The 20,239-nt window shown below is 37.3% G+C and overlaps 1 protein-coding gene across 5 annotated transcripts in view; it reads left to right on the top strand.

The window, feature by feature from the left end:
* Positions 1-97: 97 nt before the first annotated feature.
* The window catches only part of LOC111079214 (restin homolog), a 31,691-nt gene continuing 11,549 nt past the window's right edge, over positions 98-20,239 (top strand). The window contains exons 1-5 of one of the 5 annotated variants that reach the window (XM_022374313.2): positions 98-786; positions 912-1,280; positions 13,250-13,312; positions 18,575-18,688; positions 19,231-19,272. In XM_022374313.2, the coding sequence (XP_022230005.2) occupies positions 1,001-1,280; positions 13,250-13,312; positions 18,575-18,688; positions 19,231-19,272 (499 nt within the window). In that variant the 5' untranslated portion in view covers positions 98-786; positions 912-1,000. The remainder of the gene's footprint in view (positions 787-911; positions 1,281-13,249; positions 13,313-18,574; positions 18,689-19,230; positions 19,273-20,239) is intronic. The other 4 variants (XM_022374343.2, XM_022374327.2, XM_022374335.2 and 1 more) reach the window with 4 other exon arrangements.

Raw genomic sequence — 20,239 nt, 5'->3', positions numbered from 1 at the left:
ACAATTACCAAAATCTCATTGCTTCGTCATATCGATCTATCGCGAAGTAAAATATCGACAGCTGCATTGCAAATTCACCGAAAATTCCACCCCTAGGTCAGTACAACAACAAAATTCCAACGCAACGCTAAAAAAAAGTTGTCAAAAAATCCGAAATAAGTTTAAAAAATTAATAGTTACCGTGTGTAAATATAGCCGCGTGGCTCGTTCAAAACCTTTCTCGTAGTACGGTGTCGAAATTCCAGCTTTATCTTATCCGCTTCGTGTACTTGTGCCCCTGCCAACCCCCTCTCCCAGCGTCCCATAACTGTGTCAACGGCAACGTCGCGTATGTGAGAGCCAGCGTGTACGTGTATGTGTGTGTGTGCAAAGAGTGCAGCAATTGATAAGCAATTTGTTTCAATCTAAATTTAACTCAATTTAAAACAATCTGTGCATATCATTGCCCAAAATCGTATATATCTAAAGTGTCTCAGCCTTAAAAATAGATGCCATAATTTATGCATATCTTCAGTTCCGCATTTTTTTGAATTCGAAACGAAGCAGCAGCAACAACAACAACAAAAGCGGGTTTTTGTTTATTTTTCAAGACCACCACACCACCGAAAAAAAGAAATACCGCTTCATCAGCTGTTGGAGAGCGGCTAAGAGAGCGAGAAAGAGCGCCGTATGTGCGCGCCAAAAAAACGGCACTTTAACGCACAGTGGGACCGATGCCTGTGAAAAGCTGATGAAAAATCGTTCCAGCAAAAAGAAGAAATTCCGCAAAATCCCCCCTTAGTCCAGGTAAGTGCCAGATTTCCAAATGCGATATGATTTCTGTACATACATATAACGGGATTTAACTGTCTGTTTTTAAATCCATAAAATTGAAATTTTAACTGAAAAAAAATTTGAATATTTTACGACAGTTTTTAAATCGTCTTTGAGTTCTCGTTGTTATTCGCGTGTGATCCAATCAACTAAAAAGTGAAAAAAAAAAAATAATAATTAGTGCAAAATGAGTGATAATCCCGATACGCCTGCGGAAGGAGCAGCAGCGCCAGCAGCAGCACCACCACAAGCAGATCCCGAGCAGGCGGTGGCTGCTTCAAAGATACCAGGTCCAAGCACTCGCTCGAATATACCCACGCCCGCCTCCTCCGTGACCGGAGCAGCAACCGCCAGCAAACTGAAGGCGCCCTCCAACTTTGGGTCCTCGAACTCCATAAGTTCAGTGTCGAGGATCGGGCGACTCTGCTGCGATCACACAACGCCCAAGTCGGGCCCACCACCCAGAGGTGAGTTTATCTCAAATTTGTTATAGATCTATTAAATTTCAGATGTGTTGTGTGGAGTTGGGATAGGGTAACAGATACAATTTTCGGATTGAAAATTCAGTAAAATAAAAAATTGAATTCATTCGTAGCTGGGAAATACTTAATAAACAGTCAGTCCAATTAGATGTCCATTCTACGAGCGTTACCATCGGTATTTGTGGGCTTATTTTTTTTTGGAATCACTTAGAACAAAGAAACAGAAAACTGTGTGCTGTGAGTGTGTGTGGAATAATTCCCTGGGAATTCGAGTTACATCTTCCGGACCTTTACTGACCTTGTTGGAGAAAAAACATTATTACAATTGCAAATATTAAAATTTACATTTAATTAAGAGCTTTTGAATACTTTGGACTGTCCATTATTTATACTTAGAAATAACGGTACATTGGTTCGCTATAGACTGGGGAGAGTAATTTTTATGGGTAATATGCCCATGCATCTGTTTACCCGTAGTAAATGATTTAATGCTACAATTATATACAGAATTGAACGCAAGACTACACGAAAAATGCTGTCCGAACAGTCTCACCTTCCCTAGAATACATTTTTTAAACTCATCGATTTCTCACTGATCGAAAGATGAAATTATGCTTGCATAATATTAGTTTCTACTAATGGAAGTTTGAATATAAATTTTAGTCATTGAATAGCTCAAGTTTCTACTGGAAATAGTTACTGGGGTAAGTCAATTCCGATAGTTCGAAATTGTTCCCCACCTTCGAATTTTGTCATTTGAAAACTGCACTAAATTTGTGTTTACATCTGGGCTCAATCAATTCAGCTGTAATTCCGGTTATAAGCGACTTTAACCACTTACAGAGACACCCACAAGATGTAGACTATACATAGAAGTACACATAGAATATATACATACATATATATAGAGGCAATGATCTAATAGAAACGACGATGATGATTATGATACACCCACACACAAATGTATAAGAGAAATACATTGAGTGCATTTTTTATTGCATCACATTTGACCTCCTTGACATTATCCAAAGCGGATCTGAAAAGAAAAACAATTTATTATTAAGGGGGAAACACGCTCTTCTAAGGCATCAACTTTATTTTGAATTGAGTTGTAGACCGTTTTCGTAATTCCCATCATCAAAACTGTTTTGTTTTGCCAACAAATATTTCACTTAATTATGACAACCACTTGAAAACTCCAACGCACAAGACAGGGGGCCAGAGCAAACAAACAAATTGCCACTCGCCCACTCCACTCTGCTGTGGCCACTCTCGATTATAATTATAGACCACCGAAAAAGTGTAAGGAGAATTATGGCCAATTAATTGAGTGGCAGCTGCCATTTAATTGAGCCGCCTTTTGTGGCACATTTCATCAGGCACGTAACAAAACCGCAACAGCCGTCGACACCCCGACCCACTAGCCTATATAGCAAACGATCTGTCTAACGATCCATCGAGCAGCGGATCGATTTGATGGGTTTTCCATTACACACACCGGCTCCATATCCACCAATTGACAGTCTCAATGCAACCGCAAAATCCGGGCCAGAGAGTTGGCCAAAATAAAAATAGAGCAACAACGGAGGGGCAATAATGTAAAATATTTCATTGTAAACTGAAATCACGAGCTCTACATGCAATACACACTCGTACACACTCATAGATATGTATGTACAAACTCAAGTGCAGTGCGTTTCAAAAGTATCAATATATTGTACATTGTAATAACAATAAAATCCAAAAAAAGTCCACCACGAATCTGTTTGCAGCTTCACTGCTCTTATGTTTCAGTCTCATACTTTCTATAACCTGCTTTAGCGTACCGAAACGTACTGTCTATACCTGTGTGTGTATGTATGTATGTATGGGATCTGTCACTCATTTCTCGCACGGCAACGAACACTCAATGTCACGCGAATGAGACGACCTGGGGACCGGCCGGCAAGTCTCTCTCTCTCTCTCGCCCCGTCTCTTGATCTTTCACTGCCCCTCTTTCGCTTTCTTATAATTGAATTTGTTCTGGCGATGACACAGAATTTGACGTTCTACACACACACACACACACACACACAAATAGATACAAAGCTAGATGCTTGTGTGTGTTTGTATGTTTGATTTTTTCACTGCGCATTTGTGATGCCTTGTTCCGTTCTCGATCTGATCTGATCTCCCTCTCTCTGTGGTCTTGGGGTCTGTTGGTCTGAGCCCCCGTACTCGTGGATGAGAGCTTATGTCACTTTTATTGATTTCGATCGGAACAGAAAGTGGTGCCCGGGGCCAGTCTCCCTCCTGCTCCTCCATAAAACTGAAAGCTCATTTGTCTTCGACTTAAGATCGTATCGGGGGGCTGGGTGCCTAATGGATGAGCGCTGTCTCGAAAGGGGATTACTCCGTTAGATTCCGCTTTGTTTTCGGATCCAGTGGGAGAGTAAATATTGATGTTACGATTAACAATATTTGTTTTTGGGCATTAACTATTTGAGTTGGACATTTGATGGAGTCGTCAGAATTTTAATTTGTATTAAAGGCACGTGTTGGTTAAACAGAATTTTAATTTGTATTAAAGGCACGTGTTGGTTAAACCCACAAAATGGACTTAAAGATGGTTAAGCCATTAATGGCAGTGGACTAAAAAGAGATTGTGATCGTTTGGCTTAGTAAATAATATCTGTTTTAGCACGATTCCACTAAAACAAGTTCAAATTTGCGGATGCTAGTGCTTCCATTGATGTCCATTGAATACATGATCGTAGATTATAAAACCCGTCTTGGGAGTCAATAAAAAATGTAGCAGGATGGTTCTTAGAGCTCTAAATGACATAAATTTTGCAGCAGTTACGCCCAATAAATATAAAAGAATTTTTATCTGTGAGTTTTCTTTTTCCAAAAACTTTTGTGTTACTGCTGACCCTGGCAGATGTTTAATTAAATGCATCTTGTAGATTGTTCACCTTTGCTCATCACAGCTAATTCAAAGCTGACTGTTAGAATCTAAAAATAATTGACTTTGATTATCGCATTCGCTCTTTCATTTAAAAATTTAATCTCTCATCTAAAGTGCGCAAGAAACTGCACGAAATGTGTGTAATTTCCACTTGGAATCTCAATACAAATTTAGACACGGAATGTTGTGCTCTGCAAAGTGACTCAGAACTTGGAAATGCCAATATTTTTAAGTAGTGTTATTTAAAGATTTTTCTGAAATGATAAGTCACATTGCAACTCTATCGTAAAAATTGCCTCACTGAAATCACTCCACAAATGTAATATAAATCCGAATTAATCTGTTTAATGAGTTCTCTGATTCGTTCTTGTCTTTTTTTCTTCACGGATCAAAACTAAAAGCCCAAAGACGTTAAAACCCAGACAGACAGACATTTATAGCGGCGCCAAGCATGCGATCAATCATAGCAGCACAGATAATGTAAAGAAAAGCCCAAAGAAAACAGAAAATATATTGTAATAATAACGTGGCCATGTGGCAACACTTTGGTCGTACGAGTAGCTCTGCATTTGTTTGCAAAATTTATTAAGCTGTCTGTCCGTGTAAAAATAAAAAGTAAAAACATCAAAAAAATTAAAAAACAATTCTTTTTACGGCTCTTTTTTTTACGCGTGGCCCAACGCACACACACATGGAAAGAGCTACGGAGCGGCGGCATTGCCACACTCTCTCTGCAAAAAAAACACTTACACATAGTCGCTCTCTCAACACTCTACAACAAAGCTTGCGTTTTGGGAAGCACTCTCTCGCTCTCTGGTGGCTCGGCTCCCCTTTCAGCTGATTCAAAGCTCTGTGAGCTGTGAGCTCTGGGGTTGGGACTTTTTTTTGTTACTCCAACGACTTCTCGCGATACGGACGTGTTTGGCGCGCGACTGCGGCTCAGATGGCAACCAATTGAACTCGATCGGCTCTATACTATAGCAACTATATAGTGACAACGCAAACGAAAATTGACTAAAATCAAGAGGCGGCAACATTATAACAGAAACTAATTTTATTTTGTTATAAAACGCAGATAAGGTGATTTAAATAAAACAGAGAAAGACAGAGCAGAGAAAACTGCAAACAAAAATTGAACTGTAAAAGCAAAAGTTTTGTGTGGTGTGACGAGACCCTTGGAGAAAGGGAATTTCTGCTAACGATATTTTTGGGAAATTCCTGTAAAAGCCCAAGTGTCTGTGTGTGTGTGTGTAATTTCTTCGCCTGATAACTGTCTTTAGATATTTTATTCCTTGAATAAGAAACCGAACAGAATTTGTGTGCAGTGAACCCTTAGGCTCCGTTGTCCACTTTTGTCACTAGCAAGGGAATTCATTTATTTTGGAGATTTTTCTGCCCAAGAACTCTACCTAAAAGCACAAGCAAAAAGTGAATGTGTTCCCTTGATCTCTCTCTGTGTTTGCTGTCCTTGCCAGAAAAGGGAATTTATTTATTTATGGAAATTGTATAGTTTTTGCATTTATTTAGCATTTTTGTTTCATATTTTCGTGAGTGACAGCCTTTGACCTTGTACCCAAAATTTATTCTTTTGTTAGCATTGTTTTTTGTGTAAAAATAATGCCCAGATTTTGATTTTGCTTTCATCGGCAGGCTGCTTGCTGCCTCATAAATATTTATTTTTGTGTTCTCAGACAAGCCTAGAATTTGTTTCTTTTCTTTAAATATTTTTTTATTGCATTTGCCGATAAGATATTGATTTAGTTGCTGTGTGTTGTTTATTCAGATATCTCTGCTCTAATTGCCAACGTTTCTAGTTTCCTATCAATTTGTTTATTTTATTTGGCCCCCACAAGTCTCAGATAATTTTTGCAGGCTAGGCAGAGAGCTGACAAATACAAAAATTTGGGGCCCTTTGGAATTTTCAAGTGTGTAATGAAATTGTGACTAATATTCGGGGGAAATAAAAGACACAAAAGACTAGAATTGCCAGGGAAATTAAATATGTGTAAAAACAAAGCGGAAAAAGTTATTAAAGGTTTTCCAATCATTAATACAAAATTCTTGCACGTTGCCCATTTGGCTTCATAATTGTTTAATAACTGCAATTGCTCAATAAACAATTGTATCTGGCAGCTGAGATCTGAAAACTGGTCTCAGTAAGCTCCTCCTAAAGTAGTTTACCCTTTGACCTTTCAAGCACTGGTTCAGGTTCCACTCCCACTAACGCCTCTACCGTTGCAAATTGTACGAAACCAATTGGGGATTTTCCGCCTGTATCCGCCTGTATCTTTCCTGTTTACAGTCACTTAGAAAAGTCAAGCGGCGACTTGTACTCGTAAATGGGACACCAAACGCGTGTCCCCCAACCTCTCTCGCCTCGCATTGAGATCGCGAATAACCTTAAGGCATTCTATATCTATCTATAATTAATATCTACGAATCTGTGCAACAACAAAACTCAAAACTACAACAAAAGTTTATTGCCGAAACAGCGAAACGAACGAACATCATCGTCGTCGGCTTGTGGATTGTATTGAAAATTTGCGGTTAACCGCTAATTAGATATAAAAATGTTGTTATTGTTGAATAAGATGCAGAGATGGAGAGGTTAAGAGAGAGAGATACAGATGCAAATAAATTAGCAGCGACAAATGTTATTTTGGACGACTTTCACAGTGGCCAATTATATTTGCATATGGCCTGCTGCTGCTGCTTCATTGATTGTTGAATTTGCTGCAATTTCTTTAGGGTTTTTTGTAGGGCATATTAGGGTATATTGCAGATCATAGCAGATCTAATTGGTTGAAGCAAATCAAAAGCAAAATTTCCTTGTAAATTTTGCATTTTATTGATCTACTCACGGATCAAATCTAATCTATGTTTAGATCTAATTTTACTCAACAGTTGCATAGATTTCTTTTTTTTTACATGCACATACATATATAGATATTATCCTTATTCTCCTTTGCATTTCTACCAAAAATCCCTAAAAAAAAAAGTTAACCAAATATTGCTGCCAGAATATTTAAAATATTTCAGCATTTATTTTTTTTCAATTATAATATCATTGACTAAAAATGTACCCCATTTTTGTTTTGAGTGCTTTTCTGTTTAGATACTTTTGATATTTAGTGCAAATACAAATCTTACTACCGGCGGTACGAGTATCCACATCCACATCATCGAAATATCTTTATAGGTTTACTTTACTGGTTTTTTGTTTTCCTGTTTTGTTGACGTCTTATTGCCATATCAAACAAAAGTCTGTCTGGCTTCCACCGTTGCTCGGCTCTAAGCACTCTATGCAAATTTCAATTTTTATATTAGCTTTTTGTGCGGTTAACTTTCTTTCCGTTTTTGCGGATTGGCTTTCTTTTCTTGGCCACGTTCCGTTCATTTGTTTGTGGCATAACACGCACATTTTGTCTGTCAATTGTCCAAGCATTTTTATTTTGGATCTGATGTGTTGAGTGTGGATTTTTTCCATACATTTCGTTTTGATTTTGCTTTTTGCTTTTGCTTTGGCTTTGACATTGTTATTGTTATTGTTACTTGGTATTTTATCAGCGGTGAATATTTATGTGTTCTTGCTGTTTTTTCGGCTTCTATCGGAGCCGGCACAACAACAGAGGCAGAGCAGGAACACAGGCCTGATAACACCAAAAATCGTGTAGAAAGAGACACACATTTTTATTTTCAAATGGATCGACGTTGTGGCATTGCCAGCGCAAAAAATGTGGGAAATCTTATCTGGGGGAATTAAAATAGCTAAAGATCTACACAAACATAAGAGTGGAGGATGCTGATTACGATGGTGTTGTGTGCTCCAAGAGAGAGAAGGGAATTTCTTGTGCAGAGGGAAATTATGGCAGGTAGATATGATGAAATGGGAGACTGTAAAAGAATAAAAGGGAAATTGCTGTAGCTGTAAAACTGTAAAACGAGAAAACTTTATTGAACTTTTCTGATTACGATGGCAACCACAGGAGAAAGGAGAGAAAATAATGATGGAAGATATGATAAATAAATAAATAATAAATAAATAATAAATAAATATAAATAAAATATAAATAAATATGATAACCGATACCGATTAAAAAAAAAAATAAACCAATTTATTTTGTTCCCATAAAAATATAGAATTTAATTAAATCGAATCGAGACAAATTTAGAAATAGTTTTGTTTTTAGAATTTGTGCAGCTGAAAAAAGAAGTCTATAAAACAAATACAAATTCAATGAAAAATATTAAAAATGTTGCCCAAGGAAATATGATGGCCTCTTTTTGTACAACGTAGTATATTAATTTTGAATAAAAATATAACATAAATTATAAAACTTAAAACGCAAAAACAAAAACAAAAACCTTGGTATATCTGAGAAAACTTACATACATTCGAGACAAAGTATGAAGCGGCTGCTTACACAACTGTAACTGAAATATGGACACAGACAAATGACAAATATGCGACACATTTATGTATATACTTAGAAGTATATGGGTATACATATATGTATATATTATGAAGATTACACAATCCACCTGTGCAAACAGGTGGGCGTGCCATAAATCCACTTTTGGAGACATCAGGCACAGGCCTTGACAGAAAGCTACTCATCCCAGAACATTAATTTCACACCGACTACTGAATGGATTATATATAGTATATATAAGAGAATATATCCGCGTAAATATTTGCTTTGAATCGGTCTCTCTCGCTCTCTCTTTCTGTCTCCTCATAGACAATAAAGATCTGGCGTGGCGTCATTCCAGTAAATTTAGTTGGTTTGTTTACAGATCGTCTCTCTCTCTCTTGTTGGTTCGTTCCATTCGTTATATTTGATTTATATATTTTTTCGTGTGTTTCTGTTGATGTTTTCGAATGATCTCAGCTTTGTGTTTGTTCTACAATCATTAGCGTTCGGTTCGTGGGCGGGTACTCGGGCGGCACTCGTGGGTGTCGTATGAGTAATGTTGCGCTGCCGTTTGCATCAAGTATACGCACCATTGTACGCTGCGTTGCGTCTCATTTGAAATGCAATTGTCGATGTGTACGTGCATTTGAGCCGCTCATTTATGGCCATTTAATTACCGTAAACGGTATTTCTTTTTGGCTAATTGCATTTCACACGCCTCGAAAATGATTTTTATTTATTATTAGTTTTTTTCTTTTGTCGGTTTGTCGGTTTGCCTTTGCCTTTTACTTTTTCTTTTCCTTTTCAGCGCTAATTTAATTACAGTTTCTTTAACTTGAAGGGGCAAAGTAATCAACCGTAAGGAAAAGTTCAAGAAAAGGGTGTTCCCGCTTTGCCTTTTTTCTTTGCCCTTCGCTTTGGGTTTTATTTCTCTCTTTGGCATTATGAAATGATATTTCAGTTTTGCTCTTCTGCAGATGATTTGTTGTACCCCTCCCCCCCCTTCTTCGGGCTCATTTTCGCGTGTAAACAAACCCATTATTGTCTTGTTTTTTTTTTGTGATATTTTCGTGCTTCTAATGAATTATTGGCCTGGCCTGCTGGTCTTTGTCATGATCCTAATGGAGGAGTTCATTAAGAAATGTGCGCCGCTCAGAGACCACACGGGGGGACTAGAGTTCTTCGAGCAGTCTCTGCTGAGATAGAACAGAAAAATCATCAAAAATACACTTGATATAATTACGCATAGAACTTAGAAAAGTCTTTACTGGATAACTGTTTGGTTGATGTTGGAAAAAGACAAACCGACAGGGAAAGAGAATCACCAATCAGCTCAATCTCTAAGGTGCTGCAAACATTAATTTTTGCTTGACTCTAGACAGACACGAACCTCTCACTAATTATTGCTTCGGCTGTACACACTCTTTAGCTCTGAATCCAGCCGAAACCCTCTCCCTTCCCTCTCCCTTCCCTTTCCTGGTTCTGCCTATAATTTCCATTCTCCAACTCAAAGACTTAACAAAGTTCAGGTGCCCAGACAAAACGCTCTTGAAGTTTCCAACAACAATTAAAACAACCATTTTAATCACTTTTTATTCTCACTTTTTTTTCTTGTTGGTTTTTATTGTTTCGCTTACACTCGAGTGCTTTTAATTATTTTGCATGCAGCAATAATGCTCAAAGCAAGAACAGCGAGAGGCGGGAATTAGGAATACTAGCACCAGCAGCAGCAGCACCAGCAGCAGGCAGTGCAAAGCAAACCCAAAAGCAAAAGTCAAATAAATTAACACGTCACTTACACAATTCTCGGGGCGAAAAACACTCGAGAGTCTTGCTTCGATGGGGGCCCCCCCTGAAGTGTTAAGCTTGAAAAGGTTTGAACAAAAATACATCGGACTACTCGAACGAGCACTGAAAAAAAAATATTTTTTGGGGAAATATGATTTGTGAAGTGAAATTATGAGAAGGGGGATTGAATGCAAGATTTTTGTATACTTTCCTGATGGAGAAAGATCTGCTTTTGAATTTCAAGAGTTTCAGCAGCGTAAAGTTTTTGCTGCTGTTTTTCCATCATGGAATCAAAATTAAATTTAATTACAAAATAATACATTTATAAACATTAGTAAACCGATTAATAAACAAAATGTTTTCTTATCTTATCTCATAAAAGTGCTACCTTTGGTATAAGCCAACAAGCTGCACTAAGCCAATTGTGGTAACGATTTCGCGATAATGATTTCCGAATGACGCAAAAAAAACATCTTGCTATATTCATTCCTATAGATACATTACAAAAATATTACAATATGTCCTAAAAAGGAAACTATTTGATTCTGAATTAAATAATCAATTTTCAATGACATAAATTCATATTTTAGCAATAATTTATTGTGTCATCGAGCAAAAAAAAAAAATGTCTAAAATAATTTGATAAATTTTATACTTGAGATTTAATTAATTAATTAATTTTTTCTACATTAAAAATTTGATTGGTTTAATAAAAATATTCTTAGGTGTATTTCTTGTGTTGTGGTTCAAAAAACAGGCATTCGAATATTTGAATAAAAGAGGAACCACTATCCATATTTTTGAAAAATATCTGCCCATACTTTTTCAATGGCTAACTAATGATTCCAAATGACAACTCCACAATAAACTCCAAAGAGTCACTAGAACCCGAAACTAGATGCCAAATGAATGTCCATTCTATCGAATCAAATTGGTTAACTGGGCGCAGCTACACCGCAGCAAAATGATTAGTATCTTCGGCGGAATCATGCAAAGCAATCCATCAATCCATCTGCATAAATTTAACAACCAGTTTCACACAGAAACAGAACGAAACTAGACACCATACCACACCACACGAGTGACCCATAAAAAGAAAAGCCAAAAGACTTTTGCACGTCATGGCAACATCTAAAAATCCAAAAAAATTGACATTTGACTTTTAGAATCCTGAAGTTGTAGATTCGAGTTGTGGATAATTTGTGTGTGTGTGTTTGTTTACCTTCCCACCAATTAACAGCCAAACGAGAGGGAACAAAAAATAAAACAAATAAGCAAAACAATCAATTGAGTATTTTTTATCCCCCAAATTTATTTCTGTTTATTTATTTATGAATAATTATTGTATTATTCGGACAAGCAGACAGGCAGAGACGCGTGTTCCGATCTACCGATAAGCAGCATAAGGGGAAAAAGGCAACTTAATTATCCGTTTATTTGTTTTGTTATTTTGTCAAATTATGGTTAAAAACCAACAAAAAAAAAGAGTCTTGAAAATGCTTTTTGGCTAAAATGCCTCCGGACAGAGTAATTTGGTTTTGCTTTTGTATTTGGTCAGTGGCCATAAACATTCGCATTCGGTGGTGCAAAACCCACACACACAAACGCACGCAATTGAAGTTCCATTTTGGGTTGGCATCGTGCGAGCGGTGGTTCGATGGATCGTTGGATCGGCTGGAACGCAGACTTTTATAGTGGGCGTGTCGCAATTTATAACTGTTTGAAAATCGGGGCGGGTAAACCATTAAATGCGGACATTAATGTCATCATTAACGGGCAGTTGGGCATTCATCTTTTAGACGAGGAGATCGTTGGTAGGGAGTGCATCTTTAAACTTTTAGCAATGCCAAGAAAAGTAAATAGATCTTTAATGAAAGTCTGGGCTTGGCTCTAGGTTTCATTTTGGGACTGAAAGTGGTTCCATTTCCACTTCTATCAATCCACTTTTACACGTGACTGGCAATTGGCCAACACGCAGAGAGATTTGCAATCCAAAGAGCAGTAATAATACTGCTTGCAGAAATCAAAGGAAATTCCCTTGCAGTATTTGCAATTTACGATCTTTACTCATTGTAAAATATTGTGTAAATATTTCGATAGCATTTATAGGGCATGAAACATTCGTCGATATACAAAAGAATCAATTACTTTCTTTGGGAATGCTTTGGGCATCAAAAACTACACGCAAAATTCCAAGAAATTGCCCGAAATGCTGCATCCACATTTTATCTGAGTTTAAACCTTGAGAACATGAAAATACATTTCCAATTTCATTAGAGTTTGTTTTTTAGATTATCATGGTTACAATTTCCTCTTGCTCCCAGACATGCTACACAACTACAGAATAATCTATTTTTAAGTAAGCTGCCAACAAACTATCCGCTCAGAATAAATACCTTTACCGAACCATACACACACGCACACATACACACACACTGCCAGTTCCAGTTATCTAATCGCTTTCGACTGGAATGCCACCCTTTGGGGGAGGGGGTTGGGGCAGTGTTAAGGTTGAGATCTGCCAGAGCCAGAGCGACCCATTACTAATTGTTATTTTGCCATTTTGGCCTCTGTGCTGTTGGCTTTTCTTTGAGAGAGCGCAGAGAGCAGGCCGTGCCCCGTTACCATGGCCTGAATACGCGCTTGAATTGGCTTGGCCCCTGCCTGGCCCCTGGCTGTAATTATGATTTAATTTTATATTTTTTTTTTTTGTACGTTTCTGTTAATTTTTTAATGCTCACTTTGCGTTTTTGTTGTGCGCCGTTTTCTTTTCTTTTCTTTGGCGTTTTTGATTTTATTTCCAGACACAAACAGCATGAGTCGTGAAAGCGATGACAATTTGAGTTCGATTAATTCGGCTTACACAGGTAAATATACACAGCTACAGCTACACTACACACTCTTTGACACATTTATTATTGCATTTTTTTATTGTTAATTTTACACCTGTTTATTACTTGGCTTTTTACTCGAATGCGTTCCATTTAATCTCCGCTCATGACATTATTAATTTCTTATTAATTTCCAATTAATTTTGCTTGCGCGGTTGGGGCCGAAATTAACACATTTATGTGAACATCTTGAGACTCACATTAATCGAATCGAAATACATGGGGAAACAAGGCATAAATATTGCGGAAAATCAAATTATAAAAAAAGCGAATATTTTAGTACTTAAACAGTGGGTGGTAAATCTTAAATTAATCTGGATTATTCTTGTAGGGTATTTTCTTGAGTACAAAATGCAAAAGAAATTCAGGGAAAATACTTTCCTTAGATATGATATCTCGTTATGTACTTGAAGCTAAAACTAGTTTTTTTTTCTTTTATTGACATTAAAAATAATTTAAACATGTAGGAGAATATTACGGAGAAACTCTGCAAAATACTCTTTAAATAATTTGCGCGTTCAAATGAAATAATGGCTGAAATCTAAGAGCGTTAAAAGTAACCAATTTCGATGTCTTGAGACAGTTATTTAAATGATAATAAACAATAATAAATTATTTAAGAAATTGCATTGTCTTTATAGTCACAGATTTCGCAATTCCGACTTTTTCATTGCAAAAACACATATGGAACAGTTTGATAGATAACGTATCTTATCTTATCTGATAAACTTTCATCGACTTTTCCACAATGAAAATTATTTCCATTTATTCCATTATAAAATACATATGTATTTATTCACGTATTTTGTATACCTCAATGTGATTTTTGTTAACCCTGACAGCCTAGATTGACACCCCACACCTCGTCAGTTCACTGATCTTGCCCAATAGCAAACAAATATATATATATTTTATAGAACAGATACGAGTAAATATTTCATTGAGTAAACTACTTGTGTATGCCAGATCTTTCCTCCTCAAATCAAGTAAAGCAAACAAAATGCCACAGTGATCCCACGATCGTATCTGGAGCCCCATTTGGCCCATCAAATCGATTACGATCAGTCATAACTTTAATCGCTTTTTGCCTTTAGGGTTTGTTACGGAACTTCATTAGGCTAACAAACTGTTTTTATATAGAGGGGGAGGAACCACTTCCAAGAGCGTTCATGGAATGTTCATTCAACTGTTTTGCCCTTCTACCCAAATGAAAAACGATTCGAGCCGTTTTCATGCCAAACACGTTCTAGAACTTAAACAAATTTAAATTGTAATGCGAAATACGCGACACAAAACACAATCGCAGATGCCCAGATACCCAGATACAGATACAGAGGCACAGGCCGCCCAACCGGTTGAGGCTCTCCCCACTAATATTTTTTTTTTGGTTATTTACTTGAACAAACAGTCGAAGCGATATATATAATATACATCTATAATTTATATATTTATGGGTGGGACACGCCTTTATCCGATCATCGACAGTCACGTAAGCATCTTCAGTTCATCTATTGCCTGTGGGGGCAAAACAGGGGGCGTAGCAAACCAGTTCTCTATTTGGTGAAATTCTATCGTAATCGTAGGAATATCCAGCAAAACAAATACTGCTTGCCGACAGAAACATTTAACATTAAAAGCGACTGAAAAATAAATATTTATATCAAATTATTATTGATGCAATTATTGAGCGCACAGAACGATGAACAATCGAGATAAAAAATAAAAGCATATTGCATTTTATAACAGTATGAATGTACAGTAGGGATTGCTTAAAAGAGATTCACTTTAAATATAATAAAATAAATAAAATGATAAAAGATTATTATTACATGCATGGAGTGGCATGTCTATGCTGTTGTCAGGCTACAGTTGCGTTTGATAGATAGATTGGATAGAACTTAACTAATAGCGTATAATCAGATTGTTTGAATTAAGGGGGGTTTAAAATTATATGAGCTATATTCATTTACATTAAATGACATAGAAACTGCAGTAAAGATTGTCGACCCAGGTCCAAGATATTCGCGATTATCGATAATATTCTTTAAGGTGTTATTTATATGAAGATTTCTATCTGTTATCCAACGTGAATTTCCGCCAAACCTTTATTATACCACTGATCCCCTAAGTAACATACGAAACAGTCATCGAATGATGCGAATGATTTTCATTTGATGTAGAAAGTGTCCCATAAGCGAACAGATTTATTTCACACGAAAAAAGCGTACAATGCAGTTTGTTCAGAGAGTTGAAAGAATGTGCAAAGAATGAAAGTTGGTTATCCGATACAAAATAAGCAACAATTAAATATAAAAAAAAAAACAAAAGAGGCAACAGGTGCAGACAGTAAGCAGAAAGATAAATATAAAACGTTGGTATTTTTAAACCGCAATTATTTAGAGGCAAAACTCTGCCTCGAATAACAGAGCCCACTGTAACTGGTTCAGGCGCTTATTCAGCCCACAGTAATCAGCGATTGGCGATCGTCAGCGGCAGCCACAGGGAGCAGCGGCAGGTAATAATCATTTGCTGTCGGCATTTACCAGATACAAATACACAGGGAGAGATACAGAGGGAGAGAGAGAGAGGGGTGAAAGATTTGCATTTAACATGCCGAAAAGTCATGTAAGTCATGCCCGATGCCACATCTCTGTAGAGTTGTGGGGGCAGGCGAAAACCCACACTTAAGTGAGACTCAGAACTGCACTGGCAGCCCACACTGAAACACACACGAAACGACACACAAAAGAGAGCTACATAGCTCAACCTGCACACAGTTTAGTTTAATTAAATGTTGTTTAATCATCTCAAAAGATAATAAAGTATTGACATGGCCAGACACTGGCCACTGGCCACTGGCTGCTCGTTGATCTGGCTGATTTATCGCCCGGCTGCAGGCAAACAACAGACACACTCGCTCGCTCGTTCGATCGCTCGACGATCCTCCCATAAATGGACGATGTGACGAAATATTTCGCTTTGTTTTTGTCACTTTTTTTTTGGCCAGAATCGTGAGCAAAGTGGGTCGTAGCCGCGGGGCTGCCATTGGAGCTGCAGCGAGCGAGCGAGCGGCGCCACACTCCACTTGGTCTGGTCGGGTCGGGTCTGGCCGGGTCTGGTCTAAAGGCCCGGAGGCGGTTCGCTTTGATGAATCATAGGTGTATCTGTCAGATACATGAGTTCATTAGCTGCGACACTGAATGTCAACTGCAAGGAAATCGCTTGTCATTTAGGTGTAGCTGCGTTTATTTTTAGAAGCCCGCCGCCTGATGGACGACGTTTCACAGTTAAATGTTAGAAATTATCAATGAACATTGAAGGGGGAGCGGGGGTTGGGGGGGGAAAATTAGCGAAGGTAAAATGCTGCCTGATTTATTAGCAATCTGTCATTACATAAGCTATAGATACACAGATACAGTTACAGTTACAGGCAGGCCGGCCTCTCTCTCTCTCTCGAAGTTATAGAGAAAAGGTTTCCCCCCACCACCCATTTTACTGAGCGTCACAATTTGTGAAAGTTTTGCTTGCAAAATAAAAAGGGAAAACACACACACACACACACAAAACCATACACAAGATACATGGCCACAAAAGATACAGATACAAAGGGGCCTGGGCTTGCAACGCCCAATTGTGATAATTAAAAAAAAAAAAAATACTTTGTAAAAGCTGCCAGCGTCATGATATATAATAGCAAATAATAACAAATTGTCTTGCCCGATCGGACACACGAAAGATACAGAGCGAGCGAGACGAAGATACAGATACAGTAGCGACTGTAACCACTTAAAGATACACAATTGAACCTTGACGCTGACGCTGTGGCCTGTCCGGGGCCCTGGGCGGCCTCTTGCCTCTGGGCCATGTCAGTTCGTTGATTAGCCCAAAAGGCAGAAGAGGCAACCACCACATAAAAGTATCTACCAGATCTATCTGCCATAACTCACAGCAGATACAAAATGCTAGCCATAATAAAAGCAATTTCAACTGACAAAAACACAATTAACTACATGACGTAGACATGCCGCAGATTTCGCAGAAAATAAACGGAAACCGAATTCGTGCAATTGAAAAGATTTGAAATCTTTTTCTCTTTTTTTTTTACTACCACTGCTGCAGCGGGGCGCATCTGTATCTGTATCTTTTGTACGTTGATTGTTTGTGTATCTTTCTCGTATTTCTTTCTTTCTTCCGTCTGTGCGAAAAACGTTACCAAACTGTCGACAATTTAATTGATTTATGCTTTTCTTTCTCCTTTATGGCGAAAATTGATTTTCGAAAGTCATGGGAAGTGAAAGAACTTTTTGTGTCGATCGGTGAGAAGAAAGACACCATAAAAGACATGAAATTCTGTAAGCTGCTCTCTGGCCAAAGTCTCTGCGAAATTTTCTCTGGTTTATATACATATAAGATATTTAGGCATCTTAAGTGGCTTTCAAGTGACTGGTAGAATTGTTTATAGCAGAGCAACCATTTTAGATACATCATAAAAAGTATTTAGCATCAAACTTGGCTCTTAAAATGTGTAAAATCTCTTAATTGGAACTCATTTCCTGTACGCCTAAATGTTTGTATTTAAGTTAGAATATTATTCATGTTTGTTTTTTTTTTGCACTAAAAATGGGAAATTAGATCGCCTTTTGGGAATGAATGTGGTTTCCCTTTTCAGGCAGGGCGGGGAATTCCATTTAGAGAAACTAATAATAGATTTTCAGAGGCATTTCCAGGCCCATTTTTGCTTTAAACTTTTCTTCATTTCATGCAGACACAAAAGCAACAACCCAAACACCTCTCTCTTTTACTCTGGAAATCTAAAAGATCTACAATACATTTTCGGGGGGGTCTAATAACAACTCTGATTACCGTCTCTAACCTTTACCAAAAAAAAACCTGCTGCTTGCGCTCCAAAGAGCTTATTAAACAAGAAACAAAAACACACAAACAAACATACAAACAAAATGCCAAAAACTTTCACAACAACTGCGTTAATTTTTAACCAATACATATCTACCATACATATACCGAGCACTTAATATCTATATAGTAATCCATAAATATACTATAACCAAAGCGGAAAAGGCAGTCATAAAAGCTGGGAAAACAAACTACCCGCACAGCTTTTTAACACCCACAAAACAAACCAAAACCAAAAAAAAAAACGCTAAGCAATTGCAAATTGCTGCCAGAGTTCATGCATACATTATATACTATATGTACGATATATTGGTGCCTATATAGATCTCTATCAAGAGACTGTCAAGCGCTTCACGCGCTCCTCGCTCTCACCCACATCCGACTGGGAACGCTACTCGCCCTCGCCCTCGCGCCGCTCGACTGGAAGTCGCACATCTTGTAAGTTCTATAATGAACCTCCATCGCTGCTGCTGCTGCTGCATGTAGTTGTAACTCTATTTTTTGTTTTAAGTTTGGTTGTACCCGTGCAGAATTGATTTTGATTTTAAAAAATATCATATCAATTAATATCAATAAAAAAACCCCCCCAGTCTGTCCGATGCAAATGCAAATTATTTCCCAAACAAAAAGTACCAAAAAATTAAAATATTATTGATGTTAATTTTGTAGATTTTTTTCATGAGTTAAACTTTTGTTTTTATAAGTTAAAAAATTACTTTTGTATGCAAAAACATTTTTTAATTTTTAATTTTAATTGGCAATATAACATTTAAATTTTTAAATTAAAATTCTGTGCTCAAACAATTTCCTCATGCATGTAGAAGATATTTTGACAGCACCGCCTGGGTACATCTATCTGCCTTCGGTGCCATCCGAAGCTTCAGCTTTTGTGCATTTTTGTTTGTTTGTTTTTGTTTCTGTTTCATGTGTGTGTTTCGTTCTTGTTTTTGTTGCTGTTGCTGTTTCTATTATCCAAAAAGATGATTATTATCTAGAGGCCACTGGGCGACGTCGCAGCTCAGGTAAGCATTCGGTTGTGGGTGGTAACCTGACAGCCAGTAGCAGATACTTCTTGCATTTGTATCTTGTATCTGCGCAGCATGTTTGGCTCTAACTATTTGCGCAGGTGGCTTGACTGGGGCTCGGGTACTTGTGTGTGTGTACATAGTATGTATCTAGGCCACTTGCTCGCACCTTAAACGGTCATTTGGCTGGCAAACGTTAAAAGTGCAAAAATTTATGGCCCAACTGTTGCAAATAGTGGGAGGGAGGAGCAGTGTTGTATCTTCAGCTCAAAATATTGTCAAATTAACAAAGCTTAATGAGCTTAATGGTAAATGACAGAAACGTGATTGCATTTGCCTCATTCTGTGGGTGTTGTCGTGTGTCTAATGAGCCAAAAGATTGCATGACATTATCAAAATTTTTTGGATGTCAAGGTCGCGCTGGGTTTAGACAATAAAAACCTAAAAAACAATGGAGCTCTGTTAGTCAGCGAAAGGAAAAATATAAAAAAAAAATTAATTATTTAAAAAATTAAATCTAATGATTAATAAAATGTGGGGCACGGTTACGCTTTAATGCAAAATAAATTTGAGGAAATTTGATACGAAATATATGGGAAGAAAAAGATTAAGTGGCTGGCGGGACCCATGAATATTGCTAACAAGCTGTAGCTTTCGTGTTTTATGTTAATTTTAGTGAATGTTTTTTTATATAACAAAAGTCAAAAACATAAAAATATTGTTGTTTGGGCAACATAACACCCAAAATGAAGACAGACCATGAATTAGGAGGGGATAAAGTAATCAGGGAATGTATTTTTGTTATAGAAAGTTTATAGTAAGGATCGAGGCAACAGTTTGGATAATATATATATATATATATATATATATATATATTTAAATAAAATAATAATAATGGGAGAGCAAACTTTACTCTTTTGTTGAGAGAAAAAAAAAAGTTCAGAGATTATGCAAAGATTTTTCC

This window comes from Drosophila obscura, unplaced genomic scaffold (genome assembly GCF_018151105.1).
Source record: "Drosophila obscura isolate BZ-5 IFL unplaced genomic scaffold, ASM1815110v1 contig_37, whole genome shotgun sequence".
Taxonomy (NCBI): Eukaryota; Metazoa; Arthropoda; class Insecta; order Diptera; family Drosophilidae; genus Drosophila; species Drosophila obscura.
The sequence above is the reverse complement of the archived record's forward strand: the minus strand, read 5'-3'. Positions and strand labels throughout refer to the sequence as shown.